The 18383-nt window shown below is 36.3% G+C and overlaps 1 protein-coding gene across 1 annotated transcript in view; it reads right to left on the minus strand.

Moving 5' to 3' along the window:
• Positions 1 to 18383, minus strand: part of LOC107565154 (netrin receptor DCC-like) — a 78486-nt gene that overhangs the window by 34680 nt on the left and 25423 nt on the right. Inside the window, exons 3-6 of the mRNA XM_016250369.1 lie at positions 16360 to 16514; positions 14636 to 14784; positions 14326 to 14464; positions 7775 to 7824 (exon numbers count right to left, since the gene is read on the minus strand). Of these exons, the coding sequence (XP_016105855.1) occupies positions 7775 to 7824; positions 14326 to 14464; positions 14636 to 14784; positions 16360 to 16514 (493 nt within the window). The remainder of the gene's footprint in view (positions 1 to 7774; positions 7825 to 14325; positions 14465 to 14635; positions 14785 to 16359; positions 16515 to 18383) is intronic.

The following is an 18383-nucleotide window of genomic DNA, read 5'->3' on the forward strand; positions in this document are numbered from 1 at the left end:
ATCACCACCCCCATCACCACCATCACCACCATCACCACCATCACCATCATCACCATCACCATCACCATCATCATCACCATCCCCATCATCATCATCATCACCATCATCATCATCATCATCCCCATCATCATCATCACCATCACCATCATCATCATCATCACCATCACCACCATCATCACCATCACCAGCATCACCATCACCATCATCACCATCACCATCACCATCACCACCACCATCATCATCATCATCATCACCATCATCATCATCACCATCATCATCATCATCATCATCATCATCACCATCATCATCATCACCATCATCACCATCATCATCACCATCACCATCACCATCATCACCATCACCACCATCACCATCACCATCACCACCATCATCACCATCAGCATCATCACCATCACCATCACCACCATCATCACCATCACCATCATCACCATCACCACCATCATCACCATCACCATCATCACCATCACCATCACCACCATCACCACCATCATCACCATCACCATCATCATCATCATCACCATCCCCATCATCATCATCATCACCATCACCACCATCATCACCATCACCATCACCATCATCACCATCACCATCATCATCACCATCACCATCACCACCATCACCATCACCATCACCATCATCATCATCACCATCATCATCATCATCATCATCATCATCATCACCATCACCACCATCACCATCACCATCCCCATCATCATCACCATCACCATCACCATCATCACCATCACCATCATCATCACCATCACCATCACCACCATCACCATCACCATCACCATCATCATCATCACCATCATCATCATCAGACAGACACACATCTCTATACAGGAGTGATTCATTCTGTCAGTATCAGACACTGATCATATCAATCTGACATCTGCAGCAGCTCTGCTTCAAACCCTACTGAGGGAACTAGCGAGACAGCTCCTGAGACATCAGTGGTGCTTTCTAATGAAGATCCCACACTATACTAGGCAGTGGTATTTCAGTATAACTGAGACACTATTATAGTTTTTATTGATATTTTGAATCAGTTTTCTGTTTTCATTTTAATTCATTTAAATTTTAGTGTTTTTGGCATTTCTAGTAGTTTTTTAGTAATAATAATAAATAAAAAAAAAAAATATATATATATATAGTTTCTATTCGTTTTTATTTTATTTTATTTATAGCTTTTTATAATTTGAATTAGTTTTTATTTTTATATATTCTGTTTTTATTTTAATTTTAGTTCATGTTTATTTTAATTTGAGTGTTTTGGCATTTCCAGTAGTTTTTGAAAATGTTTCAAAAATTAAAATATCTATTTAGATTCTATTCATTTTATTTTATTTGTATTTCTAGTTTTTTATATTTTGAATTACATTTTATTTTTATATATTCTGTTTTTATTTAGATTTTACTTAAAGTTTTAGTAATGTTGTTGTGTGTTTATCTCATTTAAATTCTTTTTTGATTTTTTTTATTAAAATGTCTCTAGTTTTCATTCTTTTTTATTTCAGTTTTAACTTATTTTAGTACATAAAGTTATTATAATATTTATATTATATATTATAAAATAATATATAAAATAATATTTCACTTTATATTTATTTAAAGTAATGAAAAAGGCTTATGTGTGTGTGTGTGTATATATATATATAGTTTCGAGGATGTTGGGGTTCAGCGGCGGCGTCCAGCTCATGATGATGCTGCTGGGAAGCGGACGCACGTGCAGAGAGCTCGGCTGGTTGGGAACTTGAGTTTCTATAGACGAGAGAAAGGGAAAAAATTAAAGCGAGGTCATTGCTCAGCTGGGTTCAACGGGTGCCTGGAATCACTGCTGCCTGAGAAATCAACCCAGAATGACTTAAGAATGTGGTAGAAAACAGAATTAGTATGTAATGAAGTAGAATTAAATTTTGAAAATTCACATAAAATTCATCATTTTTAACTACAAAAGTAGAACTTTGAATGCTGACTTGAGACAGACAGACAGAAAGACAGAACAAATGAACAAACAAATGATAGACAGACAGACAGAGAGAACAAATGATCAAACGAACGAACAACCAACCAATGAAAGAACAAACAAACGACAGACAGACAGGATGAACGAATGAACGACAGACAGACAGAACGAACAAACAAACAAATAAAAGAAAAATGAACTATAGACAGACAGAGAGAACGAACGAACAAACAAATGAACGACAGACAGACAGGATGAACGAATGAACGACAGACAGACAGGATGAACGACAGACAGACACACTCTCTCTCACACACACACACACACACGCGCGCACGCGCACACACACACACACACACAAACAGACAGACACACAAACAGACAGACACACAAACACACAAACACACACACACACAGACACACTCTCTCTCACACACGCGCACACACACACACACACACACTGTTGAAAACAGTCGTGCTGCACAATATTTCTGTGGAAACCGTGATACGTTACCATTCAAAAGACTGCAAGGACGCAATAAATTGATCAAAAGTGGCAATAAAGACATTTAAAATATTTAAAATGTATATGTATCAAATAAATATTCATAAATAAATATTTTTATATTTTCTGTTTTCTTTTTAATTTAAGTAATTTAGTATTTTTTGTGTGATTGTCATTTTTAGTAGTTTTTAAAAACATATCTATATATTCTTTTATTATTATTATTTTTAATATACCATTTAGTTTGAGTTATTTTATTACATCAAGTTAAACTAAAAGAAAATGAGAAATGCTGCCTTGAAAACGAGCTGAAATATCTAGATAACTAACCCGACCCCAAATCTATTTCATTTCATTTTATTCAATTTTTTTAAAAAGTTGAATTTATTTCAAGTAACAAAAAAAAAAAACATAATTAATTAGTTAATTACAATAACCCTGTTCAGGATTTCTTGATGTATAAAAAATTCAAAAGGACAGCATTTATTTGAAATAGAAATCTTTTGTAACATCATACATGTCTTTACTGTCACTTTTGATCAATTTAATGAGTCCTTCATGAATAAAAGCATTGATTTCTTAAATGCATGTTAACTGCTGCTGCTTCCACTTATTTTTATTGCCGTTCAGACCTTTCCAGCCATCTGTATTCTGCATGGATGCTTATCAATTATGCAGGAAAAGGCATTTCATTGTTCAGTAAAGAAGAGGAAGAAATGCATTGATTTGACAGGGTCAGGGGCGCTGCTAGCAATTTTGGGCCCTATGAAAGAATATGAGGTTGGGCCCCCTTCCGCACCAAACATACACTACTTTTTCTGTTCTAAAGAAGGAGGTGTCCCAATACATTTGTCCATATAAGTCACAGGTGTCTGGTGATGAGTTTTTGGCTCAAGGTCTGCATTTAAAGTCACAGCAGAGGTGTTCAGCTGGGATAAGGACTTGGCTTTCAGCAAAACAGTCCAGTTCTTCCACACTGACTCAAGCAATCTTTTCTTTAACCTTGCCTTATACACAGAGGCATTGTTGTGTTAGAATAGAAAAGGGTCCTGTCCAAACTATTGCTATAAAATTAGAAGCACACAATTCCCTAGAATATCATTATATGCTGAAACATTAAGATTTGTACTCATGGAAATGACTGAAGTAGTCAAACCTGTTCATAAGAAGGGGGTGCCAATACTTTTGGCAATATAGTGTACAAGCCAGCCTAGCTATTCAAAATCTTTGTCTGCAATTTAATAATATTGACCTATTACTTTTGCTATTACTTTTGCCCATCAGAACCTGCTTTATGGACATAGACTTTCTGTACCACACTATTCCGCTGATATGGAATGAGTTTGACGACTTAATCAGTTATATTAATAGAAATGCTTCACTGGGGCAAACAAAAATATACTAAAATAATAAATAGGATACCCCATAGCAGCATTTCCAGCAGTATCCACCATCTCTCAATCATGATCTTACTCAGCTAATGTGACTGTTAGCTTAACAGCGGTATTCCTCGTTTGCTAGCTACCTATGCATATATACAGCACACAATGTTAAAAATTTTCTACATTATGAACCTTAACCCAAAAACCTTTAGCTTCACACACTGCAGATAATTGTGACCCTGCCTGCGGAAACCCAGCTAAAGTATTATTTTAAACAGTGGATGAGTAATTCACTCCTTTATTTGCTTGATAAAAGCCTCCTTTGAGATCGATTTGACAGACATGTTTATTGTGTATTATTTTCAGCGTGTTTATTGCTAAGTTTAGTGTGGCGAAACAGAAGCGCAGCCGTAATACGCGTGCAGTGTATCTGGCTGCCATGACAACCTCACGCGCCTCCTGCTGCTGCTCTGTGTAATCAGATTGTGAATTTGTAGATTTTCTATAGCAAAACTAAAATGTGTTTAAAAGTGCGACTGACCAAACCGTCCGGCTCTGTTTGCCCCCCCACCCCCCGAACTCGAAGACATCTCTAATTTGACAGTTGACCATCTGATCTCGCTCGTGACTCTAGGCTACGCAGGACGGGACGAAACCATGCAGTGAATGGAGGGAGATCATTTTGCTGGAAATGCAGAAATAAGCCGTAATTTAGTTTTATTTGTAACTCTTTGGTAGATACATTTATAATTTATATTACATTACTACTACTAATGAAACAGATCTCTGGGGGCCCCAAAAGTGCGTGGGCCCTAAGAATCGTCCTAACCCCCCCCAGCGGCGTCCCTAGACAGGGTCTTCAGTACGAGCACAACTTACTGATGAGAAACATCAGCGGGTCAACACAACCTTTACTAGGACTAGTATACAGTCCCCCTCTCTCTCTCTCTCTCTCTATCCAAAGCAGAACTCCCAAACACAGATTCATTAACCTTCACAAACGGCCCTGAAACAGATATAAACTGCACGGTGCAGGAATGCCATCACACACTCGGTGGCTCAGTGAGACTGTGCTTGTGCCATCTGCCCGTTAACATGCAAATAAAGCAATTAAAATTCACACCGCACTGCTGCCAACGCGACACGTTCATCCCATGTGTGTGTGAGTGTGTGTGTGTGTGTCTGTGTGAGTGTGTCTGTGTGAGTGTGTGTGTGTGTGTGAGTGTGAGTGTGTGTGTGTGAGTGTGTGTGTGTGAGTGTGTGTGAGAGTGTGTGTGTGTGTGTGTGAGTGTGTGTGAGTGTGTGTGAGTGAGTGTGTGTGATTATGGCAGTAGTTCAGGATCATCATTTTGGCCCCATCATGGTGTTAATTATCCCGTGTTAAACAGCGAGAATCAACTCAAAACAATGTGTTGCTGTGCGGATCTGTGTGTGTGTGAATAAATAACTCAGATAGTCTATAAATAATGCTACTGTTGCATATTTGTTTGTTTCTGACCCTCGTGACCTTCCTGCTGAAGCTCAAACGAACACACACAGCAGATCAACTCACTGAACGAACTCTATTTCAGTCCCTACAGACTCATTTCATTCACATCAGATGAAATATGACATCTATCCTGATGAGATCCAGACAGACGACAGAGACCGCTAATAAGAGCTCGGAGCATCAGAAAGCAGAAGAGCGGAGCTGCTTTATTAACACTCCTCCGTCCGTCAGCTGTGAAACTGACCATAAACTCCAGCATCACCATCACTGAAACAAACACACCTCACAGAAACAGAGACGTTCACATCCCATATATGTGGAAGTGCGTTCCTGACGTGAAATGCAAAAAAATATAAAGTCAACTATTTTTATTGTCTTAGTCTTTTATTACACTGTCATCCACTTTCTCTCCTCTGTTTTGAAGCACATAATTAATCTGCTAGACTTCATATTCCACATCACTCTGATTCATCAGATGAAACAAGCCTCTTGACTGAATCCTAATGGAAAGAAAAGCGAGTTAACGACTCATGAAATCGATAAATATTTAAGATGCAGTCACTGTTGCAGCGTCCCGCGGCTCTCTGACCTGCCCTCTCTCTCGCCGGCTGTATTAGTTTATAGAGGCCATCCGTCTGATTCACACATTAATAACCACTAGCAGCGCTGCAAATGAAGCACAAATAGACAGTATAATTTTCCAGTGAAAAATGAAAATGTTTCCGCCTGGAAATGACCCTGCTGAACATGATGCATCGCTGTGGCTCTGCCGGCAAGAAAAGAGCAAGCTTTGTGAAATATAGTTGTGGATTCACACCAAATGTCTCAGTCTCACATTGCCATTGCATTCATATTTAATTCTTAAGAATATCAGAGAGAATCATTAGCGTCAGGGTCGCAGCCGCTGATGATTTAGCTGAGCTGATGTGTGATAGAGACGGGCTGCTGGTCAATCTGACGTCACAATCATCATTCTGCAGAGCGTCAGACGGACACAATGCATTCTGGGCTCTTTTGTTGGTCTCTGGATGGGCAGAAGCGCCGTGGCACACAATGAAACCCAATTTCCTGACATAAACGATCCGTTATCGGGCCGCTCAGACAAAGCAGCTCATTTCAGTGTGAGAACACAGTGTTACACTAGAGGAGACACACGTTATCCAGAGAAGACCGACGACACGCTACACCAACCCTGTTAACCAAAACTAGTCAAGCCACCGTTATTTCTATAGTGCTTTATACACTGCTGATTGTTTCAGAGCAGCTTCATTATTCCCTGGAATTAAGCTGATTAAAATCACATATAAATATTAGATGAAAACATTACACTTCTAAAACGTAAATTAGAAATGTTGCATTGGTAACTGACTGAACACAAATAAGTTTCATTAGAATTACTAAAGTTACTAATTTAGTAAAAAAAGTAATACAAATGACAAAAAAAGCAAATAACAAAATTAATAAAACAAACTAAATTCAAAATAAAAATCGACAATATCAAAATAGCAAATTTTAAATATTATTAAATGTATTTAAAAATAAATATTTAAAATATAACTATAAAAAAATTTATAATGTTAAATAGAAACAGAGTTTAAAAAAGTATTAAAAATGACAAAAAAAATCAAATAACAAAATAAATTAAACTAAATTCAAAATAAAAATGGACAATATGAAAATATTGGCTAATTTAAAATATTATTACATTTATTTAAAAATAAATATTTAAAATATAATTATAAAAAATAAGCTAATTTTATATATTAATAAATACTTATACTACTATACTACCATTATTATATAGTATAGCACATTATATATATAATGATGTAATTATATAATATAACTTAAAATATATATATATATATATATAAGAATTGAATTGATAATATATAAAAATCTAAAATATTCCTATAAATAATTATTCTTAGAAAACAACAGAAAATGTCTTTAAATATTAAAAAGGCTAATTACTATGATGTCATAATATTATAATAAAATATACTAATGAATGTGTGATAGCGTGCAAGCTCCTCATGATGATATGATCACGCGTGTAAAATCCTGTCACCCGTGTGTGTGCTGAACCTGAAATGAATTCAGTGCAGGAGTGTTTCTGACCTCGTGTGTTTTACACAGATCTGCTCACTTTACAGACATCTGAGAGTCTGCTGCAGTCAATCCAGTCCTCTACAGTTCAGACCAAAATAACGTGTGTTTGACTGCTCCAGTGCTGTTTTATACGAGCCTGACTGATATAAACACACACACACTCCCTCATAATGTGAACGCACACGTGTGTTCAACCCAACCATACAGAGCTGACATCCATGAGCTGAGAGCTGAGTCCATGTCTCTTGTGTTTTGCCTCGTAGTTAATAGTGAGTGAATGCAGTTGAATCGTAACTCACCCGTGAGTAGACGACCTCCAGTGAGATGTTCTGCGGTGGAGCGCTGGGCACTGCGGACACACAGACACACACCACAGTCATCAGGATCAACACTAATGGGCCCCACGGGTCACCTAATGGCCCTGGAGAGAGTTAGCCGGTTTAGTTAAGTTAGGGAATCTATCTCGCTCCAGTGGGACAGCAGCAGACGGATGTTCTTCCATCAGAGGAACACAATCAATCTGTCAATGAGGCTTCAGATAAACAGGCCGTATCTGAGACGCTCTGCAGGTCAGGAGGTTATCTGAGGACTCGCGGCATGAGTTTGGACTAATAGTTTGGAGACAGTGTGTGTGTGTGTGCGCATGCATATGTGTGAGTGTGAGTGTGTGTGTGTGAGTGTGCGCATGCATATGTGTGAGTGTGAGTGTGTGTGTGTGTGTGTGCGTGTGTGTGAGTGTGCGCATGTATGTGTGTGTGTGTGTGTGTGTGTGTGTGTGTGTGTGTGTGTGTGAATGTACGCATGTGTGTGTGTGTGTGAGTGTGCGCATGCATATGTGTGTGGATGTGAGTGTGTCCATACATATACATGCATGTGTGTGTGTGTGTGATTGTGTGCATGCATATGCACGCGTGTGGGTGTTTTTGTATGCATGCATGTGTGAGTGTGTCTGCATGCTCATACGTGTGTGTGCGCGCGAGTGTGTGTGTCAAGTCAAGTCAAGTCACCTTTATTTATATAATGCTTTTAACAATACAGATTGTTTCAAAGCAACTGAACAGCATTAATTAGGAAAATAGTGTGTTAATAATGCAGAAGGACAATAGTACACACTCAGTTTTCAGTTAAAGACAGTTCATCATTGAATTCAGTGATGTCATCATCCAGCTCAGCTCAGTTTAGATAGTGTCTGTGCAATCATGTCGACGATATCGCTGGAAATTAAGTGTCCCCAACTAAGCAAGCCAGAGGAACCAGAACTCCATCGGTGACAGAATGGAGAAAAAACCTTGGGAGAAACCAGGCTCAGTCGGGGGGCCAGTTCTCCTCAGACCAGACGAAACCAGCAGTTCAGTTCCAGGCTGCAGCAAAGTCAGATTGTGCAGAGGACTCATCTGGTTCCTGTGTGTGTGTGTGTGTGTATGCATGCATGTGTAATTTTGTGAGTGTGTGTGTGTGTGTGTGTGTGTGTGCATGCATAAGCATGTTCATGAGTGTTTATGTGTGCATGTGATGAGTGTTCATGAGTATTCATGTGATTTTTGCGATCGACACCCCCCCATTCAACGTGATTTGCAATGTGTGTGCATGCATATGCACTCGCATGTTTGTATGTGCATTTATACGCGCGCATACGTGTGAGTGCATGGATATGAGTGTGCGTGTGTGTGTGTAGAATGCCATCACACAATTCCATTAGCTTGACACGAGGGCCTTTAATTAAGCAGTGAAATGGGGAAGGAGCAGCAGCGGCTCATTTGAATCATTCTGCCGCGTGTCTCTAATGGAAGCTGACACGCAATAAATTCCCACAGCCTCTTAGAGCCGGGCTGAAGCTAATGCAAAGAGACGTTGCAACCAATGAGAGAAAGACACGCGCGGGTTAAGCTGCTCGCACAGACATCTGGAGAAAATCACGCCAATATGAGACAAAGAATTAGAGGAGTGCATGATGGGAATGGATTGGAGCGAGTGGGAGAATGCAGCAGGTCTGAGCAGCATGTTAAGAAGCTCGTGCTCGTCTCGCTGTCTCTCTTAAAGAGCCACGTGCTGCACCTCCCTATTTTACATCAGCTATAAACCAGTACTCGACTGATGGGATTTTTAACGACTGATGCTGATTTCAGCACTGCAGGCTTTACTAACATTACAGGACAGAGAAATTCACAAAATGTATTATTTCATCAGGCTTATAAATTAAAATGTAAAAGAAAAGAAAAATAATATAATATATTTTAGTGTATTCCTCATTTGTAAGTCACTTTAGATAAAAGCATCTCCTAAATGCTAAAATAAATTAATAAAATAAAATGTGTCCATCCACGTCTCTGCATCCCGTGACACATCTGAATCTGCAGGACGACATCGACAGGCTTCATTCAAACAATTCAAGCTGGGTGATGCTGATAAGAGCCGGTGATTGAATCTTTGAGAATTACTGCAAACACAATCCTGAGGTTAACACATAAACCAATAGCCTGATGTTAGACGGCTAATGAGAAGGGCTGCTGGGAAATATAACCCGCTTTAGCATTCAAACACCGCTGCGGCATTGAGCTGCTGCTAAAACAGTTTGCCTTCAGGCTGCAGACAGGTGGCGAGGGATGAACCAACACGCCTTTAAAATCATACAAATTAAGCTTCTTATTTTATTTTATTAATATTAAAAAAAACATTTTATGTTATGTTATATGTTATTAATATTTTAAAATTTATTTTATTTTATTTTATTATTTTGTAAAACTATTTTAGTTTATTCATATTTGTAAAAATATTTCATGTTATGTTATGTTTTATGTTATTAATATTTTAAAATATACTTTATTTTATTAATTTTGTAAAAATATTTTATTTTATTAATATTTTAAAAAGCATTTTATGTTATGATATGTTATTAATATTTTCAAATATATTATATTTTATTGCTTTTTAAAAATATTTTATTTTATTAATATTTTTAAAAACATTTTACGTTATGTTATATGTTATTAATATTTTAAAATATATTTTATTTTATTATTTTGTAAAACAATTTGTATTATTTTACAAACATTTCATGTTATGTTATGTTTTATGTTATTAATATTTTAAAATATATTTAATTTTATTATTTATTTAACCATTATATTTTATTTTATTAATATTTTTAAAAACATTTATTTTAGATTATGTTTCATGTTATTAAGGTTTTACAATATATATTCTTTTATTATTTTCTTAAATATTTTCTTTTATTAATATTAAAAAAAACATTTTATGTTATGTTATGGTATTAATATTTTAAAATATATTTTATTTTATGTTATTATTTTGTAAAAATATTTTTATTAATATTTTTAAAAACATTTCATGTTATGTTATGTTATGTTATGTTTTAATGCTAAAATAAATTAATAAAATAAAATGTGTCCATCCACGTCTCTGCATCCCGTGACACATCTGAATCTGCAGGACGACATCGACAGGCTTCATTCAAACAATTCAAGCTGGGTGATGCTGATAAGAGCCGGTGATTGAATCTTTGAGAATTACTGCAAACACAATCCTGAGGTTAACACATAAACCAATAGCCTGATGTTAGACGGCTAATGAGAAGGGCTGCTGGGAAATATAACCCGCTTTAGCATTCAAACACCGCTGCGGCATTGAGCTGCTGCTAAAACAGTTTGCCTTCAGGCTACAGAGAAATGCAAGAGATGAACGAACAGACGGCATACGGCTTTAACATCAGAAAACGTAAGCTACATCAGCTCCAGCAGACTCAGACGAAGCACAGATCAGGACAGTTATTTTATTTTATTTTATTTTATATTATTTTATATTTTAATTTAATTTAATTTAATTTAATTTAATTTAATTTAATTTAATTTAATTTAATTTAATTTAATTTAATTTAATTTAATTTAATTTAATTTAATTTAATTTAATTTAATTTAATTTAATTTAATTTAATTTAATTTAATTTAATTTAATTTAATTTAATTGTTATGTTATGTTATGTTATGTTTTATGTTATTAATATTTTAAATATATTTTATTAATTTTGTAAAAATATGTATTATATTAATATTTAAAAAACATTTTATTATATGTTATATGTTATTCATATTTTAAAATATATTGTATTTTCGACAGGCTTCATTCAAACAATTCAAGCTGGGTGATGCTGATAAGAGCCGGTGATTGAATCTTTGAGAATTACTGCAAACACAATCCTGAGGTTAACACATAAACCAATAGCCTGATGTTAGACGGCTAATGAGAAGGGCTGCTGGGAAATATAACCCGCTTTAGCATTCAAACACCGCTGCGGCATTGAGCTGCTGCTAAAACAGTTTGCCTTCAGGCTGCAGACAGGTGGCGAGGGATGAACCAACACGCCTTTAAAATCATACAAATTAAGCTTCTTATTTTATTTTATTAATATTAAAAAAAACATTTTATGTTATGTTATATGTTATTAATATTTTAAAATTTATTTTATTTTATTTTATTATTTTGTAAAACTATTTTAGTTTATTCATATTTGTAAAAATATTTCATGTTATGTTATGTTTTATGTTATTAATATTTTAAAATATACTTTATTTTATTAATTTTGTAAAAATATTTTATTTTATTAATATTTTAAAAAGCATTTTATGTTATGATATGTTATTAATATTTTCAAATATATTATATTTTATTGCTTTTTAAAAATATTTTATTTTATTAATATTTTTAAAAACATTTTACGTTATGTTATATGTTATTAATATTTTAAAATATATTTTATTTTATTATTTTGTAAAACAATTTGTATTATTTTACAAACATTTCATGTTATGTTATGTTTTATGTTATTAATATTTTAAAATATATTTAATTTTATTATTTATTTAACCATTATATTTTATTTTATTAATATTTTTAAAAACATTTATTTTAGATTATGTTTCATGTTATTAAGGTTTTACAATATATATTCTTTTATTATTTTCTTAAATATTTTCTTTTATTAATATTAAAAAAAACATTTTATGTTATGTTATGGTATTAATATTTTAAAATATATTTTATTTTATGTTATTATTTTGTAAAAATATTTTTATTAATATTTTTAAAAACATTTCATGTTATGTTATGTTATGTTATGTTTTATGTTATTAATATTTTAAATATATTTTATTAATTTTGTAAAAATATGTATTATATTAATATTTAAAAAACATTTTATTATATGTTATATGTTATTCATATTTTAAAATATATTGTATTTTATTAATTGTTAAAAAATATTTTATTTGATTAATATTAAAAAAAAACATTTTATGTTATGTTATTTATTTTAAATATATTTTATTTTATTATTTTTTTAAAACATTATATTATATATTATTAATATTTTTTTAAAACATTTTATTTTAGGTTATGTTCCATGTTATTAATGTTATTTACAATATATTTTCTTTTATTAATTTTCTTAACTATTTTATTTTTATTTTCTTTTATTAATATATAAAAAAAACATTTTATGTTATGTTATGTTATTAATATTTTAAAATATATTTTATTTTATTAATTTTTTAAAACATTGTATTTTATTATTATTATTATTTTATTATATTTTTTTCATCCAAATGAAAGCGCGCACAGCTTCTCCTGAACAAATCTGTTGCACCAGTACCAGAATGCATTGTGACACATTGAGCCAAGATGGTGACTATGAATAAATATATTCATTTTCTGATCAGGAAGGCATGTGTGTGTTTTCTCTCTCTCTCTCTCTCCGGGGACTCAAACTGAATTTGAGGGAAGATCCCGGCTGCTTCTTGCATGGAGACGCAGTGGAGCTGCAAACAAATCTCAAACGTCTCAAACGTCTCGTGTCAGTCTGTCAGAGTTGAGTGACACGCCGTGAAATTGATTGACGCTTCAGATGTGACGGCCTGAATATGACTGCCACATCAAAGCCATCATTAGTGTGTGATTAAGTGGATGGCTTATGGAAACATCTCCTGAATGCTGTGACCTGATGGCAGTCATGAATCAGAGGACTGGAATATGTGTTTCAGCGAATCACGACGAGCTCAAATCCTTCTGAGACGTTCGTATTTACGAGCTGTGAAGTCATAATTATGAGGTCAGATGCAAGCAAGATGCCAACGTAGAGAGTTATTATAGTTAACTAAACCCACATTAGAAGACATTTTTGATCCTTGAAATAAAGTTAACTCAACTCTAACTTAGTTAACTTATTAAATGAAACAACTAAATCAGCAAAACTTTAACTAAACTGGAAAATATAAAAATAAAAACCTGATTTAAAATATTCATTAAAAAACTATAATAGTATATAAATAATCTGGGTAAAGTAAAATTAAAACTAAAACCGTAAAAAAAACATTTTCATTACTTGACATAAAAATGTAAAGAAATGTAATTCGGCTATTTTTTTATTTTCATTTAGTTTAACTTGATGCACTAAAATAACTAGAACTGAAATGCAATTAATAAAAACAACTATATAGCCAATGAAAATAACAAAAACAAAGCAGAAAATATAAAAATGCAAACTAATTCATAAAAAAAAAAAACATTAAAAAAATTAATATTTTAAGATTTTGTTACTCTACAACTACAAAATAAATAAAGATATCAATTTATGAAGGTGCTGTAAAAGAATTGTTGTATATTCTATTGCAATTCGACTATCTAGTGTTTTTATTTCTATTCATTTTTCATCTTTTAAAACCAAACTCACGAACTTGTGGCTCACAGAAAACTCAGTCTCCCTCTCGTGATTATGGCTGTGTGTGGGTTAATGAGAGGCTGGTTAGCAGTAGAGTTGACTAGAGTTGACTAGTCTTACCGTCTGAGAGCGTGGTGATGAGCGTGTCTGTGTCGGAGAGGCCGGGACCGTGCCGATTGACCGCCAGCACTCGTAACGAATACTCCGTGAACTTCTTCAGGCCCTCCATCCTATAGCTCTGACCCACCACCTCCACGTTCTGGAGAAACACCGCGGTCAGAAAACAACACGCTAATGAGCCTTCGGTAAGCCCCGCCTTACAGACATCACCGACCAATCACAGCACTCGCCCATCAGCAGCTGTACCAATCCAGCATGCTTTTTGAAACAGGCCTGACTTCTGTCTTAATACTAACCAGGTTACTCTCACCTGCTCTTTTCCGGTGGAGGTCTCGGTCCACAGCAGCCGGTAGCTCTGGACCGGGCCGCTGGCGTGAGTCGGAGGATCCCAGGACGCCTGGATGGACGACGCAGACGCAGCTGCTGCCCGCAGGTTCTCCACTGGACCAGGAACCAGAACTAATGAACGATCACATCACCGTCGACACATGAGAAACACAGGCTCTTCATGGGTCTGAATGCACTGCAGAAACGTCGTGTTCGTGCTGATTTCAATATTTGAGTGAGAGTTTATTTCTACTTTTATATTTCGTTTGATTTTGCTGATATTAGTATCCATTGTGTTCATCTATGCTTTGTTACAGTGAACACCTTTTGTGCTTGAAGACAAACAAACTTGGGGGGAAAAAATAGACAAAAAAAATTACAAAACCAACAAAACTAACTAAAATTAAAATAAAAACGGGAAATATTAAAAAAAAAGCTAATTTAAACATTAATAAAATTAATTTACTTTTTAAAACTACTATAACAAGTTTTAGTATTTTTTTGGGGTGTTTTTGTCATTTTTATTTTATATTTCTTTTCTTTTAAATATGCCTATATAGTTTTTAAGTTTTAGCGTTTCTGTTTATTTATTTTTATTTATTTTAGAACTTCAACTAAAACTAAACAAAAATGAGAAATGCTGACATTAAGTTTATGTTTTTTATATTTTTAGTAAATTAATTTTGTTTTGATGAGTGGTGATTTTTTTATGGTTTCAAGTTAAGGATAATAATCCTGGATCAGACACTGGAACACATGAGATAACTGATCAGCAGCTCGCACAGAAACATGTCTGTACGCAGATGAGCTTTACATTTACATCATATTCATATTTCAGAGATGAAGTTTGTCTTTCAGGCTGTTTGTGAGGAAGAGCCAGAATCTGGATGAAAAAGGTCAGACGGCTCGATCTCAGCACTCACTGTCCAATAGAAAGGTTAAAGAACTCCAGTGTGTGAGAGTGTGTGTGTGAGTGAGTGTGTATGTGTGCGTGCACGTGAGTGTGTGTGTGCACGCGTGAGTGTGTGTGTCTGTGAGTGTGTGTGTGTATGTGTGAGTGAGTGTGTGTGTGTGTGTGTGTGTGTGTGCGCGTGAGTGTATGTGTGAGTATGTGTGTGCGCATGAGAGTGTGTGCGTGCTTGTGAGTGTGTGTGAGTGCGTGCGTGAGTGTGTGTGTGTGCGTGTGTGTGTGAGTGTGCGTGAATGTGTGTGAGAGTGTGTGTGTACGTGTGTGTGTGAGTGAGTGTGTGTGTGAGTGAGTGTGTGTGTGTGCGTGCGTGCGTGTGTGCACGTGAGTGTGTGTGTGTGCGCGTGAGTGTGTATGCGCGCGTGAGTGTGTGCGTGTGAGTGTGCGTGAGTGTGTGTGAGTGCGTGTGCGTGTGAGTGCGTGCGTGCACGTGTGTGTGTGTGTGTGCGTGCGTGAGTGTGTGTGCGCGTGAGTGCGCGTGTGTGAGTGTGTGTGTGTGTGTGTTTGTGTGTGTGATAATATAATGAAATCTCTCACACTGCTCCTCTGTGTGACTTCAGGAGGAAACTAGAGCATTATGGGATGTTTCAAACATCTGCACCACACTGCTGACATTTACAGAGATCTGCTGCATCATCACAATCACCAAACACAGTTAGCTTCCATTGCTCTCAGTGTGACTGATGTCAGATATCAGATGTTCTGCTGTATATTTCAAGTTGAGAGGAGGCGACTCTTACGCTCAGGTTGCGTGGACAGTCGGATGGCCTCTGAACTCTCTCCGGGCCCTTGTTCGTTATACGCCACCACCCTGAAGGAGTACGTGGCCTCCGGTCGGAGATTACTGACCATCAGCTGCAGACCCTCGGCCTCCGTCACATTCAGGCTGCGCTCCCTGTCAAACACACACATACTTGCATTTGTGGTTTACAGGGACTCTCCATAGGGGTAAGGGTTTTTATACTGTACAAACTGTATTTTCTATCGCCCTACACCTAAACCTATGGGATTAGATCTCTGCCACAATTTTGCACGCGAAAGATCATATTTTGAGCATGCAAAAGTGCGTTATGCACACGCGCGAGTTGAGTTTTGTGGAGAAAATGTTTGTCTCGCAAAGAAGAAAGTATTTCGAGCATAAGAAAATTAATTTTGCATTTAAAATATGTTTTTGGATTTGTGCAGACCTTCTCTTTTGCGCATGCAACGTTTCACTAGCTTGCTCACCTGATGCCCACCCTCAGTGCTCTCTAAATGCCAACGGCTCGCTTGCTCAACACAACCCAGCGTTACAATATTGCATAATTCCAGCCAATCAGAGACGAGGCTGCTAAATTCTGATTGGCTGCTTTGACAACCTATGACAACATTCCTTGCATTACCACGACAGCAGACGAGGAAAAATACAGTGCATGCATAATTATTATGCAAGTTGATATTCTGATCATATTTTTTTTCCAAGCACATTTTACCAATTCCAAACAACATCAATCTTAATAACTACTATTAATCTTATATTTAATCATTTATATTTGATAAATAATTATTCATGAAGGCTGGAAGTAAAAAATGTCTTATATTCAGGTGTGCATAATTATTATTATGGTCTGCACACATCCAAAAACGTATTTTATATGCAAAATTGATTTTAGTGCACTCAAAATACTTTTTTCTTTGCGAGACGAACATTTTCTCCACAAAACTCAGATCACTCGCGTGCAAAATGCACTTACGTGTGCTCAAAATATGATCTTTCGCATGCAGAATTATGGCAGAGATCTAACCCCATATAAACCTACCCCTTACAGAAAACGAATGGAAATTTTTGAATTTCATAAAACACCGTTCCCTTTCAGATGAATTGGGATGTCACTTCGAGAGACCAATCTACTTCGAGTGTAACTAAACGAGCAAATGGACATTGGCATGCGATGATTGCATCCAGCTGCTGCTGATAACAGCGTAAGCATAAAAATGTAGCAGGTGCAACACATACCAGCTTTTCATCGTTTTGCTCCTGACTACTCTACTGAGAGAAGAAGACTGAACGAGTTCAGCGTGCTCTTTGGTGCTCTTGGTGTTGGCGGTACGGCGCTTCAGTGGTGGTGGTTTCCCGTGTCGAGTGGGTTGCACGCATCAGGCTGCTCCTCTCGACGACCAGATGTCGATCGCTGCATCGGAGGGTGAGCCGGAGCTTTCTGGAGAGGAAGATTCGGCTGCACTGCTGCCCTCCGGGACTGTAGCAGTGCCTGAATCGGATCCGGAAATGATGGCTATGTTTTCCTGGGCTTCCGTGAGGGTAGGGCTTGAGTGGAGACCTCCAACGTGTCCCAAGCCCTCAGGGTTGAACGATTGGTTCTTCAGGGTGGCCCGGTGCCATTCTTCCCAGAGGTGCATGAGGGACTTACGAGGTCGTGGATGGCACCTTCTGCCAGAAACCGACCTGCTAACTCCTCCTCCCTCACCACTCTCGACGGTGGTGCAGCTAGGGGTAATACGGGGGTACCACTGGTGGAGCGGTCGGTTGCGATGCAGTTGTGTCATAATACCGCTTCCACCCGGCAGGGCAAATCGTGCCTCCCCTCCAGGTCTGTAGGTACTCGTCTGCTCTGTCCAATGATGCTTATGTGGCCTGTGGAGAAGCTGCCTCTGCCTTACATTCTACAGCGTTACTGAAGGTTCTTCAGGCTAAAGCACTCAGGGAACTGCACAAGGATGGTCACAATCCGGAACAGGAGCAGACTGAGGTGATTCGACACGTCCT

Source organism: Sinocyclocheilus grahami, unplaced genomic scaffold, assembly GCF_001515645.1.
Source record: "Sinocyclocheilus grahami isolate Dianchi unplaced genomic scaffold, SAMN03320097.WGS_v1.1 scaffold984.1, whole genome shotgun sequence".
In the NCBI taxonomy this organism is placed as follows: domain Eukaryota; kingdom Metazoa; phylum Chordata; class Actinopteri; order Cypriniformes; family Cyprinidae; genus Sinocyclocheilus; species Sinocyclocheilus grahami.